The sequence below is a fragment of the Lactuca sativa genome, chromosome 9, assembly GCF_002870075.4.
Source record: "Lactuca sativa cultivar Salinas chromosome 9, Lsat_Salinas_v11, whole genome shotgun sequence".
NCBI lineage: Eukaryota > Viridiplantae > Streptophyta > Magnoliopsida > Asterales > Asteraceae > Lactuca > Lactuca sativa.
The window spans coordinates 86,642,109-86,665,946 of record NC_056631.2 but is presented as its reverse complement, the minus strand read 5'-3'; the positions used below and the strand labels follow the sequence as shown (position 1 = coordinate 86,665,946).

Sequence of the window (23,838 nt, the reverse complement as noted above, 5' to 3'; positions counted from 1 at the left end):
TTTTAGGCCTAAAGCCTAAACCTTTATGAAGTTTTGACCCGTCTTCATGTCCTAAACCCCTTTTTGAGCTTAGTATTGGGTGTTTTAGCCTTGTGAGGCCTTGCATGATCGTAAAGTTAGAAACTTTACGTGGTAACTTCATCCTAGGAGGTTGGATCTGGAGTTTGGAGTGTTGGAATCGACTAGAATGAGTTTAATGTGTAATGGCTGAAAAAACTCGAAGAGTTGGGCATCCGACTCGACGAGTTGAGTTAGGTTTTCCCATTTTTGGATTCAGAGAGAACTCGACGAGTTGGTTGGACAACTCGAAGAGTGGTTAGGGTTTTTCCCCAATCTTCTGGACTGTGCAAGGACTCGACGAGTTGGCTAGAAACTCGGCAAGTTGACTTGAGTTTTCATGATTTACTGAGCATTGAGGAACTCGACGAGTTCATGAGTTGCACTCGATGAGTTGCGTCAGTTTTGACTGTTGACTTCTATTGACTTTAGGATTTTGGTCAAGCTGTGGATTTTGGAGGCCATGGAGAGGCGGTGTCTAGCCCAACAGTTCAAGTGTGGGATATATTGCTTTACTAGGTGAGGTGAGTCTTCTCACTATACTTACCAGAGTGGTAATACTGTGTGACCGGAGGGTCTTATTTGTGTTATTGAGCGGAGGGTCTTATGTGCTTATACTGAGTTATGTAATATCATGCATTTTGTGTTTGTGGTTTATTATGTATATTATTCCGTGCCTTGTTGAGTTAGAACCGGAGGGTCCAAACCGAGTTTTGAGACCGGAGGGTCCTCACTGAGATACAGGACTAGAGGGTCCTACCCGAGTTGTGAGACCGGAATGTCTTCACTGAGACACATGAATGGAGGGTCCTTATCGAGTTATAACCATAAGAGGTTAATTATTTGTGTGTGGTATTTTGGGGAACTCACTAAGCTTTGTGCTTACAGTGTTGTGTGAAATGTGTTTCAGGCACCTGTCAGGATCGCAGAAAAACACCGCTTGATTGTATTCACCAGCTTGAGACTATATTTTGAGGATTCTGGGATATTCTCAAACATTTTGCTGTCATGTGTTTTGAACAACTTATACATTTGGGTTTTGAGAAATGTGAGATTACATTTTATGTGGTTTTAAAAATGAAAATTTGATTTGAAAATTTAGAGTGTTACATTTCTGGAATGTTGTCAAGAATTGTGAAATATTTTAGCATAGTAACCAATACCTTTTTCAATTTATTATCGAGTTTTTTTGCGATAATAAAATGATTTGGTTACTAAATGAGTTAACAATCAGGAACACGATCCTATGTAGTTCGTATATGTATAAAAACTATAAGGCTTTCTTATAAGACGAAAATTAAACATTTGACCGTTAGCCATGTTTACACCATGCATGGATATACCACCATAGTAGTTCTCTTGAAAAGGGAGGGCATGATCTTAAACCCTTGATGGTTAATCACAATTAAAACATACATCAACAACAACAATGTTTACATACAATTTTAAAGACAATTAAAGAATCACCAATTTAACACCTCTTGGCGATATTGATTGGAGCTGCCGTTTGGTAGAATATCGAGAAACTTTGTCATTGATGTTGGAGAACGTTGTAAATGTTGATGTTCCCTTCCGAGGCACCGAGGATCAATAAAAATTTCCTTCAAAGCCACAACATTGTCTATGAATTAAGCTACAAGTTCCAAATCACTCCCTCGACCATAATACCCCTGAATCTCAACCAGCGCTAGGTGGTCATGGGGATGTGTAGCACCATACCCTCCATCCCATCTCCCTTTGATTGGTGAAATCCATAAGAGCAACAAAACTTGTTTTATCAACAAAATATTGGTTTAAAATTTAAACAGGAACTAGCATAATTGGTTACATGCATCATTATTGTCATTAATCTTTAAAGGAAAAACTATCATCTGATCTGCTAACAATATCCTTACAAAGATATTTATCATATCATATGTTACTAAAAGAATCGTGCAATTTAGAAAATCTCACACACCATATATCTACTTTTGTAATCTCATAAAGAATAAGAAAAGTAAACGACACCATAAGATCAAGAAAAAACATAATTTTTAATAACCTACCAAATACAATCGATAAACTAAAGTAAGTATAGCAATTAAACAATGAACAAACGTTAATTTAATGGTAGTTCAACCGTTACAATGTTTATTTCATACCATGGATCAATAAACTAAAACTTCTTAGAAAGTTAAATAAGGCATATAAATGAGAAGAATATATAGACTGCAAACCCTTTCGCATCATGTAATTGCATACTACCTCAAAGACTGTTAAACGCAAGATCTAGTAGTTATTTTATTACAGTTCTTTGTTGTATGGTTATAATGTTTCTTTTTAAGTCAAAGGTCATATATGGACGAAGATTTTGTCGCCTAAATCTTTCATCATCCTTACGCCATTTCTATAGAATTGGGTATCAGGGTATGATTAACGTTTGTAAACACAATTCTTGTTTAATTTTAACTAATTTCCAAAATCCCATAGTCATTAAGGCGATGCTTATTTTGTCTTCCAAGATTACATGCAAAAAAAAAACACTAACGCGGTTCAGAAGAGAACGCGAGGACAGAGAAGTATAACATGTTCTCATAGTTGATATCAACAAGGACAATAATAAGAATAGCGTTTACCCAAAACCTGATATATATTTACAATTAAATGAACTTGATAATTGGACATACCATAAGTATCTTAATCAGAAAAGCCGCCAAAGTTGGACATGAGTTGCTAGTAAATCAACCTCTAGTAGGGAATCAACTTCATGAGCTCCAATTGTCAAGTTTAAACTTTGCTGCAAATGCAAGAATTATTACTCTCATGATATTTCCATTATATATTATAAACACATTAGAGAATAAATACTAACCTTTGGTTGGCCTATTTTGAATGAAAGTGCCTGAATGTAAGAAAAAAAAGATGATATTTTCGTGAGGTGGTTGCTCGCCATGGGGTTCCTACTTCGATTGTTTCAGACCATGATGTTCAATTTACTTCCATATTTTAGAAGAGGTTCCATGAGGAGTTGGGTACATGGTTGCACTTTAGCACCACTTACCATCCAGAGACAGACGGACATTGCAAGTAAACCATTTAAATGGTCGAGGTTATGCTGAGAGCATGTATCTTGGATTTCGATGGGAGTTGGGACTCCTACCTCCATTTGGGTAAGTTTTCATATAAGAATAACTATCATGCCAACATTGGTATGCCATCTTTGAGCTCCTTTATGAGATGAAGTTGCAGGCCATGATGTGTTGGGGAGATGTTGGTCAGAGGCACATGGGGAGCATAAAAGATAGTGCTCAAGACGACGGAGCTTATATAGCATGTCAGGCAGAGACTTCAGATAAATCGGAATTGCTAGAAATGCTACGACTAATGATGCTGAGCTGAGTTGGAGTTTCACGTTGAGAATATGGTACTTCTGTAGGTGTCACCTTGGAAAGGTGTCATCCAATTCAGAAAGCGGGGCATGTTCGGTCTCAGGTTTATTGGTCCATTTTGGGTAGCAACTAAGTTGGGCATAGTGTCCTACCGCTTAGATTTACTAGACGAGGTCGGTCACATTCATAGCAGCTTCTATGTGTCCCGTTTGAGAAAGTATGTGGCAGACGAGACCGTTGTAGTACCTCTAAATTATATTCAGGTTGACGACACTTCAATTATGTCGAGCTGTCGGTAGCGATTATAACCAAAAGGACGAAGACTCTACGGAAACAAGGTGGTGGACTTGGTGAAGCTACATTGGCAGCACCTAAAGAGTTCAAAGTAGACTTATGAACATAAGGAAGAGATGCGTACCCACTATCCTACTTTAGTATAGATTTAATACTTCGAGGGCGAAGTCTGATTCTAGTGAAGAAGATTTGTAACACTTGAACCTTTAGGCATGATCTTTTTTCATTTGTTTTAAGCATTTACTTGTATTTTGAGTCGTACGTAGGACGTAGGATGGCCTCCTACCGTCAGCGTTTGAGAAAGACTCATAGTGGGCATTTTACGGCTTACGTTGGGCGTAAGCCTAGTTACACAACGCGTAATACATAGAATCTTAAACCCTAATTTTGGGGTTATGAGCCTATTTAAAAGTATCTAAACTTCTTCAAGGCCTCTTCATACCCAACCTCCATCCTCCTATCATATCCCTTTAAAACCCTAATCATTTGTGAGAGATCTTTATGGTTTAAAGTGTTTGCGTGTGTATTCCTTGAAGAAGAAGACCCTTGGAGAAGCATCTAAGAGTTCTAGGACTTGAAGATCCAGATCATTCACCTTGTTGTCCACCACTTGGAGGTATAAATTTTCCATCGTGGCAGTCTCTCATGGTAGATCTAGGTAGTTATGCATTCTATATGTTTTTGTCCCATAACCTTGGATCTTGTGAGTATGATTTACTCCAAGCCACTTGATGATCATTTCTTGTTGTTTTTGGGGTTTCTAAATCATAAATTTGAGGGCTTGATCACCCCTATCTACCCAATGCATGAGATTTTGAGCATTAGTGCATTTCATGGACTTAAGTCTTGTTTTGTTGCTCATTTATGACATGCAGAAGGATAAAGTTAGGGAGCTTATCCATTAAGTCGTCCCTTTCATTCATATCTAAAAGTTTAAGGATCTAACTTTCTGTATTAAGAGCTTAATGGTATTTTTGGCATTCAGACAAGTTTGTGTGGCGTAATATAAGATACATTGGGCATAGCTTGATGTCAGCATGTAACCACCCACGCTCTACGCTATGCATAGAGCAGCTTGTACACAAGGCATAGACTGTTGACCTGGACTATTTTTGACTTTTGGTCAAAATTAGGTCTTAGGCATGGATTGAAAATGGTGCTTTCCTTATTGTTGATTAGGAACTAATTTGTACCTGTCTACCTTGTGTGATTTGTTTTATTTAACTGCTACTTGTTAGGTGACTCTTGTCACTATATTTACATGTGTGGTACTATTTATGTGTAGGACCAACTAGGTCTTATGTGCTTATTATTTATTATGTATGAATTGAACTATATTACATATATCTTTGGGATTGCTGAGAATCCCTAGGGTTACAAATAACCCTTGGAAGGTGTTGTTAATCCACATGTATGCAATTAGCGCACTGGCATTGCTAACAATCCCCAAGGTTACTGATAACCCATAGTTGTTTACTATGTTGTGTTAAATGGATATTTTCAGAAGGACTCACTAAGTTTTATGCTTACAGTTGTTGATTAAGTATGTTTCATGTACCTCAGATGATTACGAGAAGACGAAGGCATGACTTTACACTCCAGCTCACAGATTTTATGATTTCCACATGTTGATACTCTGATTTGGATGATTGTATTGATATACCTAGGATTTTCCGTGACTTGGATTTTATGACACTTGTCGTTTTCTATAATAAAAAATGAAAAAAAAAATTGTTGTAAAATCAGTATGTTACAACACATGAAGAGATTTATTAACTCTTAGGCAAATTAAGAACCCTTCAGCATCAGCACGTTGTTGGTTATTGCATCTTCCATGACCTCCACGATTTGCGTAATTTCCATATCTACCACAATGACCCCTTCCCCGACCGTGTTGGACTTGATTGTTGTTGCGGTTCTTTTTTGAGAAATGCATATGATCTACATTTTTTTTATGCCTTTCTGTCCATTCGTGGTGAGTAATTAATAACTTCTTTTCATGTGATTCCACATGCCCTTGTATTATCTTATTGTGCGCCTTTAGCCTTCCTACTAGTTCTTCAAATAGACATGCTATAAGATTAGAAAACTACTTGGTGGTTGATGCAATTTAAAAAAATATTTAAGGGCACATCTCGTAACATTTTCTTGACCATGTATGGTTTGTTGAAGGTGTGACCCTACGTCTGGATGTTGCTGATTTTTGTGTATAAATCGTCATTCATCTCGGCTTCCTTCATGCTAAGAATCTCAAATTCAACCTTTATAAAAGACTGTACTTTTGTTGTCCAAAGTTGATCTATACCCATATACATGGTCTTGAGTGTTTCCACTTCCTTTTCCATTTTCGTCTCCGTTATCGACAATAAGATCTCTTCTAGGATAGTATGGTGGATGGTAATCATAGCCTCATGTGCTTGAATGGAAACTTTCATCTTAATTTCCCATGCAATGTACCTGGTTCCGGTGAGCACATGATACTGCATCTATGGTCCTTCCATGGTGGGATTGTTATCGATAGTTTTTTTTTTTGTTGAATTTGATACCAAATGTAAGAAGTGGCATGTTATTATGATGACAGATAAGGTTTGTGTAGGAATCAATTCATTTGATTCTTGTAGAATTATAAGAATTAGCTCTACAAAAAATAGGAAGATTTGAACATGGAAGAAACGAAACAGGGGAGAAAAGAAGAATCTAGTAAAATTACTTAGGCTCTATGGTTTTCATTGATTCAAAAGAAAAAATTAAATAGCAAAAACTTCAAAACTTTATCCTTTTTATACCAGAAAAATAGAATCATAATCATAGACTAACTCAAAAACTTAAACAAATTTGTGGTTGGCACCATCCATGGTACAAATGGTGGTTTAGGTCAGGAGAGATCATTCACTGCTTGTCGAGGAGTATAGGGAAAGATTGGCCAACTCAACAAGAACATGTCTCATTGTAATATTAACCTAACCGATTACCTCCATCTACAAAATAACCATTTGATCTGAAACACAGAAAGTAACGAATCTTTCATGGTTTCCTCCTTAAAGCATCTCTTTGATAACAACTATTTGGATCATATGCATATCAAAACCATTTTGAAGAGGCTTGTTGTAGGGAAAGTGAACTAGTTGGCGTGGCAAACTAAATTAAGAAGGCTCCCTATTCGGACGAATCTCCTTAATAGGGATGATGAATATTTAATTTAATGGTTGTCCTTTATGCAACTTGTAACAAGAAACTGGAGAAAACAACTATTTGTAGATTGCCAGAAGAAAATGAATGTTGCGGATTCTTTCCTTAGACGATAGCAAGCTATAATTTTGCCCATCCATAACACAATCAAGAGCCTATTCTAGATTTCACCAGGTACCATTGTTGCTTCGCACATAGGTAAAGTCATAAATGTTATCAATCTTGCCAAAATATGAGTGATTAGGAGGTGATAAGTTATGTTGGTCTACATGGTGTAATGGCCCTACACAGGCTTGTCAAAGCTGTTTGTAACTCTAGTTTCTCGCTAGCTTTTCATTTATTCATTTTCCTTGTTTGTTATTAAAAAAAAAGTTATATTGATTTTAAAATAGACAAAATTGCAAAAATGGTCCCTGGGGGATGCATTTTTTTGGGGTTTTAGTCCAAACCATGATTTATTTGGATTGGTGGTCCTTTTGAGCTAGTTTAATTGCATTTTTGGTCCCTCTGAATAGTGAAATGACTATACTACCCTTGGGGTATTTATTTTCCATTTTTCTTTCATTTATTTTTAAATCTAATATTAATTTATTTATTATAATAATTAAAAAATTAAGAAGGGCCCACACTCTCTCTCTCTCTCTCTCTCTCTCTCTCTCGTAAACACACACATACACCCAACTTTGTCTTTCTCCCTCACCTGTTAAAATTATAAAACGAAAATACTTAGTAACCCAGCAACATTCATGTATAGAAGATAAGATAATAAACACCAAACACATCAAACATGGTAAAATCGTTCTATTATAGTATCCCACTAAAATCAGTCAACACCCATATCAAAAGAACACTAATAGTGCTATCTATTTCAACTTATGGAGATCACTACCACAAAGACGAAGAACAAGGTTCAAATTGGATTCCTTCTGGATGTTATAATTAGCAAAAGTTCGCCCATCTTCTAATTGCTTCCCTGCAAAGATCAACCTCTGTTTGATCAGGTGGAATCCCCTCCTTATCTTGAATTTTGGTTTTAACGTTATCAATGGTGTCGGAGCTCTCAACCTCCGTGGTGATTGTCTTCCTTGTAAAGGTCTTAACGAAGATCTGCATACCTCCACGAAGACGGAGGATGAGATGAATCGTCGACTCCATCTGGAGGAGACGAGATCGGGTGGGGAACTCACCGAATCTACAACATGAACGACAACGGAAAGTGGAGCTGTCGTAGGGGTTGTCGTCGGAGCTGTCAAGGCGGCGACGATCGACAAAGGTGAGCGACATTTCAGATCTATGACAAAGTGGCGGTGAGTAGATGATGGTGAGCTTTGATATATATTTGATTTGAGAATCAATAAGGTGATTGCATAAACCTAAATTTCTGATTGTGGTGTTGGTGGTTGATTTTTGGTGGCTAGAATGAGAGATGGTGGTGAGGAGTTGGGGTTTGAAGAAGACAAGGGTCGTGAAGAAGATGGTGGTGGATTCTATCTTTTGGGTATTGAAACTGGATAGAGAGAGAGGGGGGGGGGCTTCTTATTTTTTTAATTATTAAAATAATTAAATTAATATTAGATTTAAAAGGAAATGAAAGAAAAATAAAAAATAAATATCCCAAGGGTATTACAGTCATTACAATATTCAGAGGGACCAAAAATGCAACGAAACTAGCTCAAAAGGACCACAAATCCAAAAATGTTGTGGTTTGGACTAAAACCCCAAAAAAATGCATACCACAGGGACCATTTTTGCAATTTTGTCTTTAAAATACAAAAATTGATTATAAATATTAAAAGATATTTAGAAAAACGGTAAATTACATCATTCGTCCCTCGTGCATGTTTCAGAAAGCACGTTTAGTCCCTATTTTAAAAAATTAACTCGGACCGTCCCTTGTTTGATTTAACCTTGCACGCTTCATCCCTGAAAAACGATTTTGTTGCGAATTTAGTCTGTGCTAAATTTTAAAAGACCATAATGCCCTTCTACTTTTATTTTTTAATTAATTTAATGTTTTATTATGATTTAGAATTTAAATAAAAATAAATCCCCCCCCCCTCTTCGTTTTCACCAACCCATTCATTACTACTGATCGGAAACAAACCCTGAAAACCTAAACTGTGATTTTTGGTTAACCCTCCTTTTTCTCCCACCACCGTCGTCGAATCCACGCCACCTGAATCCCTTCCAAGAGCCACTTGAACCACCGCTGACTGCCACGCCTCCGAATTCCCTCATCATGGAAATCAATGGCTCTAGTAAGACGTAATGGAGGTTTGATGTCGTGAAACGGACAAACATGAATATGGGTTTTTCTGGATCGTTAGGTTCCGAAGATCCCTTTATTTCTCCTCATTGCACATGTGATTATAGGTTTACCGGACTGAAATCCATTCAGATGTACATAGGGAAAACTTGTTTTCAAAGGAAAGGAGTTCTCTAGAGAAATTAGATAAAAAATGAAGGAATTTGGGAGGAGAAATTGATGAGAGTGCATCATAGTTGTCATCGATTCTTGAATGGAGTGTTAAGTATTTTGATATTCGATTGATTTCTGTGAGAAAAATGCCACCATTTGTGGCCTTCGCTACTTTGGAAAGGAGAGGTTGAATGTCAATGTTGAAGGCTCCAAAACGCCACTTACACACATAGCAGAAGTCATCGGCGGAGTTTCAGATTGAGGGTTTACAATCGAGGCGTTGGCGATGATTGGTGGTGGTGTCGGAGGAATAAGTCAGGTGCACTGGTGACATTTTAAACAACAATAGAGGTGATTTAAGGGTGAACGAAGATGGTAGCAAGTGGTATAAGGCGGCGATGGTGATTTGGTTTAGTGATGAAGTTCTGCGAAGTAGATGAGAATCGGGAAGAAAGGAAGTAGCGTAAAGACGGGTGGGGATTTTTTGTTTAACTGGTTTGTAGATCATGGTAGTGGTAGGATAAGGGGTTGAAGATTTTGCGTCCGACCACAATCTTCCTCATATCCTCTCATCTCCCTTCTTCGTTTAACTTATTTGTAGATCAAGTGTATGGATTTGGGTTTGATTTTAGGGTTTAATTCTAGTTTTTGTTGGAGATGAATGGTCGTGTTTGCCAGAGTTGGCTTATGGCCTGAGGTGATAGGTGGCCGAAGGTGGCTGGTGGTCGGAAGTGACCGGTGGTAGGAGGTGGTTAATGATCAGAGGGGATAAAGGGAAATTTTATTTTCTAAAAGTTATAATTAAAAGAAAGTAGATAAATTATAAACAAATGAAAATAAATGAAAAAGAAAAAGAAAATGGCAAGATAGTCATTTTATGTATGCGAGGGACGAAACATGTACCTTTTAACGATACGAGGTACGGTCCGAGTTAATTTTTGAAAATAGGGACTAAACATGCTTTCTGGCATATGCACGAGGGATGATTTGTGTAATTTACCCTTAGAAAAATAAACTAGACAAATATAATATTTTAGAAGCTTAATAAAAATAAATATAATATTTAAAAATTTAAGTTACACAAATATATATTTAGATATTTTAAAAAGATATATTCATATTTAAAAATATATTAACAAAAAAAAAGATTCTTAAGATCCCCGATGATTTTTTTTTTATTGTTTGATTTAATTATTTTGGCCTTCCATTTTTAATGTCTGTGCTCGGTTCCTCGCCCTAACTTGCTATTTATACAAAGTATATATAGGAAGTTGGAAGCGGTGGCTGAGAGCTAATAAAAATCTTTTTTGAAAACGACCCCAACTTTACTATAAAACCCACACCTAGAAAGTTCCGCATAAGAAGCTTCGGCAACACTAATCTCAAGCTCTTGCCTTTGCTGCTGTCTGTCACTGCTCAAAACATGGTGATTTTTTCATTAATTGTGCACGATATATTTTCTGTTACTTGTTAATTGTGTCCTTGTTGTAATTTAGCGATTGAGTTTGTAGTATCGGTCATTATTTAATTAACTTCATCTCGAATTTTATGGTAATTGGTGTTAATTGTCAAAATCGGAAGTGGATTATCCACATAAAGTTATTTTTCATATCCGATGATTCATGTTACATGTTGTTTGCTGTTACTGAAATAGGGATTGTCTTTCTTAGTGTAGGCCGTTGTTTCCATAATTTCATTTCACATTTTTAGGTAACTGAAGTTGATTTTCAAAATCGGACTTGGATTATCCCCAAAGATTTGTTTTCTATGTGCGACATTTTAACTAGTATGCATGACTGTTGGTATGAAACCGATGCCTTTGGTTCACTTCAGTTTTTGTCTTGCAGTCATGCTATTTAAGGAATGAATTTTGCAATTCGAAATGTTGTTTTGTACAATTAGTTATGATTATCTGCAAGATGATATATCGATATAGTGAGTATTATTGTTCCATAGTTTGAAAGATTTAATTGTGTAAATTACACAACGCAAATTCTATCACTAGCATTTGGTGAATGTGAGAATTTTTTATTGTTTTGCTTACTGATCACCTGCATTTGGTGTAGGTGCGTGGACGAGTTTCAAGGTCAAAGGATTTCATAAGCAACATGCCGGATGAAATTCTATTGATGATATTGTCTCTAATGCCCTTAAAGGATGCTATTGCCACTGGAATTCTGTCAAAGAGATGGATATCCGTATGGTGCAACTTAATCCATCTCAGCATCGATGGTGATGAACGGTTAGAAAAGATAATGATGAATCCAGTGCTGCATGATACAGTGCGATCAATGTACATCAAAAAGGTGAATAATGTCATTAAAAAACACAAAGGTCCTCTTGTTCAAGAATTCCGGATTTGTTTCAACTTGGATTGTGGAAATAATAGTGCTATTGATTATTGGCTTCAGTTTGCGATGAACAAGAAAGTTCAGACACTTGAACTGGATTTGATGAACCACGTCAAGTTTCGTATGCCTGCTAATTGCTATGACTTTCCATTACATTTTTTGACGGAAAATTCAAGAATATTTTTGGAGCTACATTACTTGAAAAAACTCGTTTTGAAGGGTGTTAATGTGAGAGAAGCCATCCTGCGGAATCTACTAACAACTTCTCCACATCTTGAAACACTATGTACCCATGACTCAGGATTCATGGCACATGTTTTAGTTGGTGGAGAAGCTCTTAAACTAAAACATTTTGAAATAAAAGGTTGTTCTAATATACGATCGATTTATTTATATGAGTTTGACCTTGTATCATTCACCTACAAGGGTCCAGCAATAGATTTACGTCTAGGTCATCTTCCAAAAATGAAAGAACTTGATATTTGCCAAGGAGCTGAAGGGTTACAAAATAATATATTCAGCCAGATCGCATCTTGTGTTTCATACATCCAAGTTCTTTCCCTCAACATATTACAGATGGTTAGTATGTAACTATGTATCATCTCTGGTGTGTTTCTAACCTTTTATGGAAATATTATGAGAGCATTGTCTTGTTTTTACAGGAACGTGTGATGCTTAATTCCATTCCTGAACTACCAAATGTGAAGAAATTGAGACTCACAATTGGAGCATATAATGATAACTGCTTGCTACGTTTCACTTATATAGCGAATGCATGTCCATCTTTGGAGAACTTCACGATTCAGGTATTTATACTATGTCCAATTATTGAGTTAATGGATCCATGCTAAAACTTGTTTAGGATAAACAAGGAAAGACATTCATCATTTTCTTGTCCAAATATCTTTCCCTTATATTAGAAAACCATCATCAAATGCGCAAATGGTAAGAAAGAAGCATAGATGTGGACAGTTATCTAGATCTTTTGGAGTCGTTTTCTTATGATGCCATTGAGCCCTTCACTTAGGTTTCTTATATCGTATGTGACTAGGAAGTTAAGCATTCCATATGATTCTCTTGTCAATGCTGCAAATTAGACGTCTACAGCTTTGTCAAAGATTGTGCAATACGATACAAAAATGTCATTAAGCTATCCTTCCTTTTGCAGCTACTTTGGGGGTCACCCATCTGGAGGAAGAGGAAAGCAAGGCATTTTTCTACTCCTACTCGTCCCTATAACAACCTATGTCTACTTGAACTCATGGGGTATTATGGACGGATGAGTGACTTTGAACTAGTCGCTCATATAATAGAAAACGCTGTTGCACTGAAGCAAATCGTGATTGATCCTCGCTGCCAAGGTCGGATTGGAAATACACCTTTAATGAAGTTGAAGAAGAATTTGAAGATTGAGGAAACTGCTCGATCTTACGCCCAGAGCCAGCTCAAATCAGTAACGCCTGAGGGAGTTAAATTGGTGATTCTCTGACTTGCCTTTGAACTCGCAAGCAGTGTTTGTTGTTTATGTATGTGAAATTCAGATAAACTACCATAGGGTTTTAATTAAGAACAAGCTGGCATATCATCTTCCTTTTGTTTAATAATAAATGTTTTATTGGGATGAACTATACATTTCCCTTTTTTTTTTTTTTTTTTTTTTTTTTTTTTTTTTTTTTTTTTGGACCTGCAAATCTAATCTACATCTAAGCTAACAACACCTATTCCACCTATGTCCACGACGGGACATGAACCCTCGACCTCAAAGAGGGAGGGCACCACCTGATACCGCACCGCTGGGCTACTAGCCCGTTGGTATACATTTCCCTTTTAACTCCCTAAATATGCCTAATAAACACAAACTCTTTAGAGTAAAGTGGAATGTTTGCTAATCTTTTCTTAATAAGCCTTCAATTTTTTTTTTGACTAAAATAAACAACTATGTCTTATGGCAAACTTACATGATTTGGTTGTTATTTATTTCATTCGAATTGCATCCTATAAACTATGTCCATGTTAATAGGTTATCATATAGTGGAATACATAATTAACTCACAAAATAATGATATCATATATTCTCATTATTATCTTAAACTAGTAAAAATTGCTTCCCAAAAACACACATATACACACAGCCAGGTTCAAAAACTTTATGATGTCATATATTTCTTCTTGTGTGCCTAGTTTTCATTATATATAATCTAACCACTCAATTGATTATTTTTAATTATATTTTCTAATGGTAAAATGGAGGTTAAAATATGCATGGTTTTTTAGGGTTCCATAACGATACGAGGGCAAAATCAGTATATTCTTGAAAATATGTTTAGTTTTTTTTTTCTTCAGTCCTCTCTTTTTATCAATTTTCATTGCAAAATTGGTGCCGACCTCCAAATTTCATCTTTACTTTTTGTTTTTATGTTTTTGAAAAGCTCAAGACAAATGGTAGAACTATTATGGGATTCAAATTAGAAATTTCAAGAAATTTGAGGCTGCTATTGTAACATCCATAAAATTTCATAAAACTTAAACTTTTCAAAACAACCCTTTTTCAGAAGAAGTGTTTACAAAACCATTGTTCCCAAAACATTATTTAAAATAAGAAGCGCTTTCTTCATAGTTTTCAAAACACTTACGTTATCAGAATTTCTTAGAAATCATAAGCCAAAAAACACGAGGATGTGTACGGTCACGCCTTCACCTTGACATGATCCACTAAAAGTACTTGAAGCCATAAACCAAAACTGTAAGCATGATGTTTAGTGAGTTCCCCCAAAATACTAATCACACACGATCACATATATAACGTAACAGCATGCAATGGGTCCACGGCTAAAAGCCTGGATTACCCCTGAGCCCACAGTATAAGTCTGGCTTGCCTATCGAGAACACAACTCACATCTGGCTTGCTCCTAAGCCCACAACATAATTCTGGCTTTCCCTCGGGGCCCACAACTTATGTGTGTCTTGCTCCCTATACTGATCGGTCGTCGAACTGAAATGTCAATGTGCAGCCCTCAGTCCGAGTTTGGCATACCAACCGGGTCCTCAGCTCGTATCTGGAATGCTATTGAGTCCTCAGTGTGAGTCTGGCTTGCCCGACCAGGCTCTCAGCTCATATCTGGATTGCTCTAATACCCTCAACCCTCACTACGAGTCTGGTATACCCATTGGGTCCTCAGCTCGTATCTGGAATGCTATTGAGCCCTCAATATGAGTTCGGCATGCTCTCCCCGACCCTCAGCTCATATGTAAAATGCCCCAAGGTTTGTTGGCTACATCACGAGGAATACAACCTCAATGCAACACAATATGCTGACAAATAACCACATGCGCTGATAATCATGCAGACAGAATCATAGATAGTCCCACAGATCTACCAGAGTAATATATCAAGAACTAGCATACTCATGCATATCTATTCCATATTCTGGATATCAGCAAATAACAGGATATCAAACCAATGGGTTGGCCCTGGTGCCTTCGACCCGAAAGTACCATGAGGAAGACACACCTCGCAATTCCGAATCATACTAAAAACCTCCAACTGGTAGCTCACGATAACCCCAAACTAATACAACAAAACAAACATCCATTTCACAATTTGATTACCATCCTTGACCAATAATCCATACATAGGGTAAATTTCCATTTCACCAATTCCCTAATTGGGCCAAGACCCAAGCTCAATTCTTGATCCAAAAGGCCTAAATTACCTCGAGGCCCATAATTAGCCCAATTTTCAAAATTGGGCCCAACTCCTTATTGGGCCTTATCCTAAGGTCCAATGCTCCAATTAGTCCAAAACACACTACTCAGATAGCTCATTAGGGCCCAAGAATCAAAACCCAAAAGGTGGCCCATAGCATAAAGCCCAAAAGCAAAAACCCACCAGATAACGTACGCGAGCCTCACATTGACCGCATACGAGGACGTGGATTACCAGGTACACAGGGCTTACATTAACTTACGTGGGGCATACCCTCACATGTCTTAAAATCCTTATAAGTGCTTAAGAGATTAAGCACCTAAGATCACACTTCAGATCTATGACTTAAAAGTACCCCCAAATCATAAAGTCTCAAACTTCAATACTTTGGATGTCCAAAAAGGGCTTAACACATGGTATTAATCCATTAAGACCTCCTATAAGGAACAAGGGACAAAACTAGCTCAAGGGACCTCATTTTTATGCCTTAGGACCCATCCTAGGGTCTGAAAGGACAGCCTAATACGTCCATAACATAGCATGCACAATATTGGGACTTTTAGGACTAGAAGAATATCGGAAAGCAACCAAAACAAGATCAAAACAATCCAAGAATAAAGATAGAAGCCTTATACACTCTGTAGCTTCCCAAGAAGATGATAATCCCAGACCTACAAGTTTGCTTCCTTCCTTGACTCCTTTTGTGCATTATCTTCTCATTTTGGAACACAAAATCACATTATAAGCTCAAGATGCTTACTCATGGGGTTAGGGTTCTCTCAAAACTGCTAAAGAACTTGGGGCTGAAAGAGTGAGTCAAAATGACCCATAATGGTGCTTAAATATTCCATAAACCCTAAAAGTTAAGGTTTCACCAGGACACACGTACGCCAAACGTACATATGTGTACGCCCTGTATACTACTAATGTTTCCATAATCACTATTTTGCCACTAGGGCTTCCCATGGCCACATCTTACCAATCCAAGGACCAATAATAACATAATCAAAACCCAAGGGATGAATTTGAAGTTACTTGAAAGATGGGGTTTTACAACTATGATTACTTGATCAAAATACATAGATATTTTGTGTATGAAAGCTCAAGACAATTAGCAGAATTATGATGAGATACGATGGTTCCATGCTACCATTGGGTATTTGTTAAAAAAAATACCAATTTAGGGGGTGCAAACATAGGTCATCATCTTTGGTGTTCCTACGAATTATTATTTATGAAAAACACTAGAGTAGTTGTTGTAATTCATATTGGTGTTATAGTTTCAATTAGGTATGTTGTATAGTACCGATACCTATTGTGTTTGAGTCTTCATAAAAATGGTGTACATCGTCAATAATACTTTTGTAATTCTCTCTTATATTCAAAAGATGTTTTCAATTTAAGGTGTTCTACTCAAATTTAAAATTTTGTTGCTAATTAAATGAAGTTAGTTACTTTCTTTATAAGTTTGGTTGAGATTTCAAGGTTCCCAACACTCAAGCCAATTCTCCTCCAAGGGTACATAAGTCTGGCTATATCAGATTATTGCATCAAGTTTTGCTGCTGTAAATTGGTACTATTAAAGCATTTACCCTTCACTCTTAACCTGTTGGAGACACAACCCAGAAAACAATCAAGATGCAAAAATGATTTTTGCACTCACATACATATGAAGGAGAAGATGGGTTCTTGAATATATCAGTAATATTTTATTATAAAACTCAAGACGAACATTTACATATTACATTCACTCACACACACATACACACACACACACACACATATATATATATATATATATATATATATATATATATATATATATATATAGATCAAAAATCAGTTTAGATACTGAACCAACACAACCCTTCAGAACCATTGTAACATTCTGAACCATCATGACTCGTTGTTGATTGATCACCATCGCAACTCTTTATTTGACAATTACATAACTATAACTAACAACTTCCAGAATTAACTACCTATTAAAGTTACCAAACTAACCCAAAGTCTAGATTACATTTCAACATTTCCCCGTAATCTAGAATTGTATGACTCCAAGGGAGACTTTAATCTTCTTGTTATCTTCAATCATCAATCTTGATCCAGAATCTTTTCATCAGGATCGACACACACACAAACAACATTTTAAAACAAACATCAACTTGTAGGGGTTTAGACTTTATCTTCTCTATTCCCCTTTCTTCCACACATATTCATACCAAGATCTTTTCATTTGGACCTATATACCACACATCAATCTATGCAACATCATTCAAACGAAAGATCATCAAAAGATAGAGAGGTATATGCGATCACATACGCAGTTCTCCACCTTTCATCTTATTTTTCTTCTCTCTCTCTCTCTCTCTCTCTCTAGTCTTTCTATGTTTTCTGCAACACCTTCAAATCTTGAATCTTGGATGCTACAGGTCATAAGGACGTAAGATCCTCCGGCGCTCTAATACCACTTTGTTAGAGAAACAACGCAGAAAACAATAAACATACAAAAATGATTTTTGCACGCACGTGCATACAAAGAAGGAGAAGATGGGTTCATGAACATAAAAGTAATATAATATTATAAAAATCAAGAACACCATTTACATATTACATTCACACATATATATATACAACAAATATCAGTTGAGAGTCTGAAGCAACACAACCCTTCAGAACTGCTGTAACTTTCTGAACCATCAATACTCTTTGTTGATTGATCACCATCAAAACCCTTTAATTGACAGTTACATAACTATAACTAACAACTTCTAGAATTAACTACCTATTAAAATTACTAAACCAAACCTAAGTCTATATTAGATTTCAATATAGCCTTGGTGACACGTTTTTTAGTTATGTATTTGTTTTCAAGCTATGTGGTTGCTTTGTTAGAATTGAAAATGTAATTGTCTTTTAACACTTTGTATTGTTGCCCAACTTCTCATTATCTTTCTATTTCTCTATATATTTACTTTTTGGTAATATAAAGACATTAATTATCGAAAATTGCTTTATCAATGTTTCTTTAAAATAAGTCTAATTGTGTACGTATTCTTTTGAGATAACCATATTTTATGTATGTAAATGATGTCTGATAGATAGGGAATGATAATATCCTATTTGACTTTGCCAATGAAAACATAAATAAAACAATAGGGTTTTTAGTATATGACTTGTACTCTATCTGTAATTCAATACAGATTCTTGTGTGACTGTACTCTATTAGGGGATTCTATTTGCCAGTTTGTAGTAGTTATAAAGCAGCAAACAATGAATACTTTTTCACAAAAGTATTCAATTTCGATTCTCATGTTCTCACACCTTACTTACAATGGTACATCGAAATAAATGTTTCGTACAATAAACAATATCATATGTACCCTCGTCTTTTATGCTCACATGCCACCTACATATAGGGTGTAAACCCGTCACATGGCTATCCAATTTCTCAATATATAACCGTCCACCTCAATATAAAAAACATCTCACTTCTGCATAATAAAGCAACACCCCAAACTACACTAACATATGTGTTTTTGGATGTCTGTGTTTCCCTTACATCCAATACCCTATAAACTCTTACCTAGGTGTGGATTTACTATGTTACATGGGGTAGCACGAGATACACCTTATATTCTTCCCGTAAAATACAAATTTAGTGAAAATTCATTAAAATCCGTCATAAATTCTTTGGAAATTCATCACAAATCCTTCATGAATTGTTAAGGCAATCCATCATAAAGTCTAATAATTGTGAATTTAGTAAAAATTCATCGGTTTATTGATGATTTTTTGATGAAAACTGGCTTTAGAAATGAGTTTTTCTAGCAGTGAAATCCCTATAAAATTTGTGCAACCCCTGACTTTTCTTTATGGATCTACAGCTGCTCTCACCCCGCTCCATAGCATGCAACTTTTTTGGCTACCCATGTCATCATCATGGGTATCGTTACGTTGATTTATCCTCTCACAAGATTATCATATCTTATCATGTTACATCTGATGAAAACACATTTTCTTTCCCTTTCGTTACTCGAACTAAATCGCCTCCTTATACCTTTATTGATGATTAATCTGACACCTCTCAGTTTCACCACCAAACCGAACTAATTATTCCTCCATCATCGCCTTCAGACATTCCCTATACGGACACTCGCTCATCTATTTCCCATTAACTATTACAAAATACCTTGAAAAGTGTTAAATAAAGTAAATGGTAAAAAATTGATGATTGTGATAGTTTCGGTTCTAATTGCTATATCAAAGGAAAAAAAAATGTTTTTTACATGACAATGGTACCTAGGACAGACGACTGACTCAGTGATTATCATGTCTAACAAGAAAATAATTCTATATCCACAATTTGCTTGAAACTTTAACTATGTCAATGAAGTTTTCAAGAATTGACCTAATCTCACACACGAAGTCGGTTACCAAGAAAATGATGTTGCTAAAATTAAGTACGATTGAATGATAGTTTAAAACAAAATTCAATACGAGCAATTTTAAATTGAATATTTTTCAAACCGGCGAAAGTCACTACAAAAACTTGTCAAAACTGACCATAATAAAAATATTGCATAACTTGATAAACTAATAAACAAATAATATGTTTGTTGCTCAATGTAATTAAAGTAGTTAATATCACTTCACTTTAATCAACATAATTTTTGTGAGTTTCATACTCTAAAGAAAGATCAGTTCCAAATATATCTTATAACAGAAAATTAAAGGTTACATCTCGACCGATAAAGATCACATGAGTAGTGACTATGCAAAGTGTAACTTACATTTATCTGGTATGCTGTCAAGAATTGTGAAACATTTTAGCATAGTAACAAATAGCTTTTTCTATTTCACATCAATTTTTTGTTTGTGATAATAAAATGATTTGGTAACTAAATGAATTAACAATAATGAACATGATCCTACTGTAGTTCATATTTGTATAAAAACTATAAGGCTTTCTTAGATGACCGAAGTCAAACATTCGGCCATTAGCCATGTTTACACCATCCACGGATGTACCACCAAAGTAGCTCTCTTGAAAAGGGAGGACATGATCTTACACCCATGGTGGTTTATCACAATTAAAATATACATCACCAACAACACTTAAAGAATCACCAATTTAACACCTGGTGGCGTTATTGATTGGAGCTGCCTCTTGGCAGAACATCGAGCAGCGTTTTCATTCATGTTGGAGAACCTCATTGATGTTGAAGTTCCCTTTTGAGACTGGCACCGAGGATCAATCAAAAATTTTTCAGCACCACAACATTGTCTATGAAGTAAGCCACAAGTTCCGGATCACTCCCTCGACCATAGTATCCCTGAATCTCAAGTAGCTTCAGGTATTCATGGGGACATGTCACACCATGCCTTACATCCCTTCTCCTTTTGATCGGTGATATCCATATGATCAGCTGCAAAATTGAATGACATGATGACATTAAGTTCACGATTCCTCCTATGAAGAACAATACTTCTTTTATCAACATAATAGTGGTTTGAAGTTTAAACAGCAACTACCGTAATTTGATTACATGCATGATTATTGTTATAATTCATAAAAAGCAAAACTATCATCCGATTTGTTAACAATATCCCTACAAAGATATCTTTCATATCATATTTAAAGAATCATGCGATTTGGAAAATCTCACACACCATATATATCTAGTTTTGTAATCTCATAAAGAATAAGGAATGTGAACGGCACCGTAGGATCAACAAAAACATAAGTTTTAATAAAATACCAAATATGATAGAAAGTACAACAATTAAACAATGAACAAATCGTTAATTTAATGGTAATTTAACCGTTACAATGTTTATTACATACCGTGGATCAATAAACTAACACTTCTTAAAAAGGTAAATAAGGCATCCAAAGTACTAGAATATATAGACTCTCAACCACTTCGCGTCAAGTAACCTAAGTGAGAAATGCTGCTTGCATACAACCTCAAAGACTGTTGAATGCTAGACCTGGTAGTTATTTTTTAGAGCTCTTTGTTTTATGGTTATAATGTTTCTTTCTAAGATTGCATTACTGACGTTAACGCTCTTCAAGACGAGCTTTTTCAGAGAAATTAGCTCCACAACTGCAACAGCTGATGATGGCAATTCGAAAAGGTGCTCTATATATGTTTCTATCTGATAACCGGAATGGGAAATCATAATTAAAAAAAGAATCATGGATCTTAACACCGTGCTTCATAAAATCCAATTCAAGCATTTCAACTAACTTGTCTGCTGCGAATTGGAGCCACTTATCAATAACTTCTGCGTTACCTGCAAACAAATCAAAACAAATCCGGATGTGTTGAATTACAGGTTGGTTGTAACTTTCGATTACATCGTTGACCTGTTTGAAAAACTTAAACCGTGCTTCACGAAGAAGCTTCCGATCTGTAACGATATCATTTAATGTTTCACCAGCATCGAATTCCAATTTGTGTAACTTGCACCACAAGAATTTCCATCTTTTGGAGAGACTGCCAGTGACCACAGCATCCTTGAGTGACAAAAGTGACAGTATCAAAAGAAGAACCTCCTCCGGCAGTTGGTTGATGAAATCTTTTGACTTTAATCCTCGACGACCCACCTTCACATAATGCATGTCATTAATAATGTAAAAAAATCAAAATTATTTATATATATGTAAAACGGAACAAGGTTACAGCTTTCAATGATACCCTAGGTGAAGAGTATGTTCATTAAAGATAAATGATTGTCTGCAAACTTTATCCTTTTACGCATTATCAAAACATATCAGATTGATATTTAACAGCTGAAATCGTCACATTTGCTATTTTAGCAGCAAAATTAAGAAATTCAAATATGCAGCTTGCAAATTGCAATCGGCTAATCCCTAGAACTACTATATATACTCATTAACGATAGATGATAGCATATGGAAATAAAATTTAGGGGGTTAATCTACATCTGATTGTCACAACGAACTTCAATTACATTAGATTCGAAAGGAATCGAATTACACACAGTGGAAAACTGAATTGATAAATCACTAACCGCAAACAATTCATAAGTATCCATCACATACAAAATAGTTAAATGAAGAAAGCGCCTTCACTCGATCTGCCCTTTGCCTCATTGTGGAGCTTAGACGAAGAAGAAAATGACGACAGCGCAGCACAAGCAAGAGGTAGAGAGTAGATTCTAGAATTCCCTTTGCTTGGCCTTTTGGCCCTAAATTTTGTTACATCCTGGTCCACGGATATGTTTCAAAAAGTATATTTTCATAGCGAATCAAGTTTATTATGTACGGGTAGATTTCTTTTCTATTTTTGGGTTTATAGTTTTTTAACCGATTAAATTATCTTTTATCTTTTATCGTTTACTATTTAAATTAAACCGGTATGTATAAATAAAAATAGCCAAAAAAGTATAGTAGTGTGTCGAGTCCTATAAATAGGTCGGGTCTTACAAAAAAAAATCTTAGAATTGTACAAAGAGGATGTCTAATATCTTTAAATATTTTCATAATTGTATCATTATTAATACTATCCAAAACATTTTTTTCAATATATGACACTAAATTGTATCACTAGAAAAATGATCATTGATTTTTTCAAAATATAACACTAAACTATCACTTAGAAATTCTATTAGGTAATTAAGTATTTAGGCTACTAAGAAAATATTTTCAATATACAAACTATCACTAAATATTTTTTATATATAAAGGATGGGATTTAAAAGTCTATTATTTTATTATTATTATTATTATTATTATTATTATTATTATTATTATTATTATTTACAAAAGAAATTAAGGTATGTCAGTCATAAAATTTTTGGGAGGCCAAAAATATATTGTATATATTACTGTAACAATTTTTTTATGTGATTCAAGTGACCTACCTTGACACTATATTTACTCGTCATTGCCAACAAGAAGCTAGTACCCATGATTATAAAGGATGGAGATCATTACAAGGAGAACTAATGTAACTGGTTAAACTTCCTACTCTTATTGCCTATCAATCGGAAAGAATTAACTGTAGCATGTTTAAAAAGTACATCACATCAACCCCTTTCATTATTGAACGGAGTCTCTGATAAATGCGAGATGACAATTCTCCAAAATAAAAATAAAAAAAACAAGAAAGTTGGAAAATTTTCTCGATTTCATTCATAAACTCTACTGACAGATTACATCCAATTAAATAAGCAAATAGATAATTAGAAATTAGGAAATACTAGTTGTCATGGACCTAATGTTAGCCTAATAGGTAAGCTAAAAATAAAAATAAAAATAAAAATAAAAAATAAAAAAAATAAAAAAACCTGGAAATAACTAACTCAACCCTGACTCTTTCTTGATGTGGGACTCATTTGTAACGACCCAAAAATCATGACTAAAAATTTCGTTTTTAATTTCATAAATAAACCACAAATGTCAATCATGCATTCAAAACATAT

General features: G+C 35.4%; 2 protein-coding genes across 3 annotated transcripts; one reads left to right on the top strand and one right to left on the bottom strand.

The window, feature by feature from the left end:
* Positions 1-10,513: 10,513 nt before the first annotated feature.
* LOC111896833 (putative F-box/LRR-repeat protein At3g18150) lies at positions 10,514-12,453 on the top strand. The gene is made up of 2 exons (XM_042898306.1): positions 10,514-10,753; positions 11,394-12,453. Exons 1-2 carry the CDS (start codon positions 10,751-10,753, stop codon positions 12,267-12,269), a joined length of 879 nt encoding a protein of 292 aa, XP_042754240.1. The 5' UTR covers positions 10,514-10,750; the 3' UTR covers positions 12,270-12,453.
* Positions 12,454-21,188: 8,735 nt separating this feature from the next.
* LOC111896802 (putative F-box/FBD/LRR-repeat protein At4g13965) lies at positions 21,189-22,606 on the bottom strand. 2 transcript variants are annotated; one of them, XM_023892791.2, is made up of 2 exons: positions 22,426-22,606; positions 21,189-21,997 (listed from the first exon to the last, which is right to left on the bottom strand). In XM_023892791.2, the coding sequence occupies exons 1-2, from the start codon at positions 22,447-22,449 to the stop codon at positions 21,449-21,451; spliced, it is 573 nt and encodes a 190-aa protein (XP_023748559.1). In that variant the 5' UTR covers positions 22,450-22,606; the 3' UTR covers positions 21,189-21,448. The 2 variants fall into 2 exon arrangements, with proteins under 2 accessions (XP_023748559.1, XP_023748558.1); XM_023892790.2 differs by having other exon boundaries at positions 22,457-22,606.
* Between the last annotated feature and the right edge of the window lie 1,232 nt (positions 22,607-23,838).

Excerpts from the sequence above, each read along its gene's own strand:
- LOC111896802 (XM_023892790.2), bottom strand. The coding sequence starts at position 22,507 with ATGAGGCAAAGGGCAGATCGAGTGAAGGCGCTTTCTTCATTTAACTAT. Across the intron at positions 21,998-22,456 it reads TTTCTTCATTTAACTATTTT|GTGGGTCGTCGAGGATTAAA; the intron begins GTATGTGATGGA and ends CATTATGTGAAG.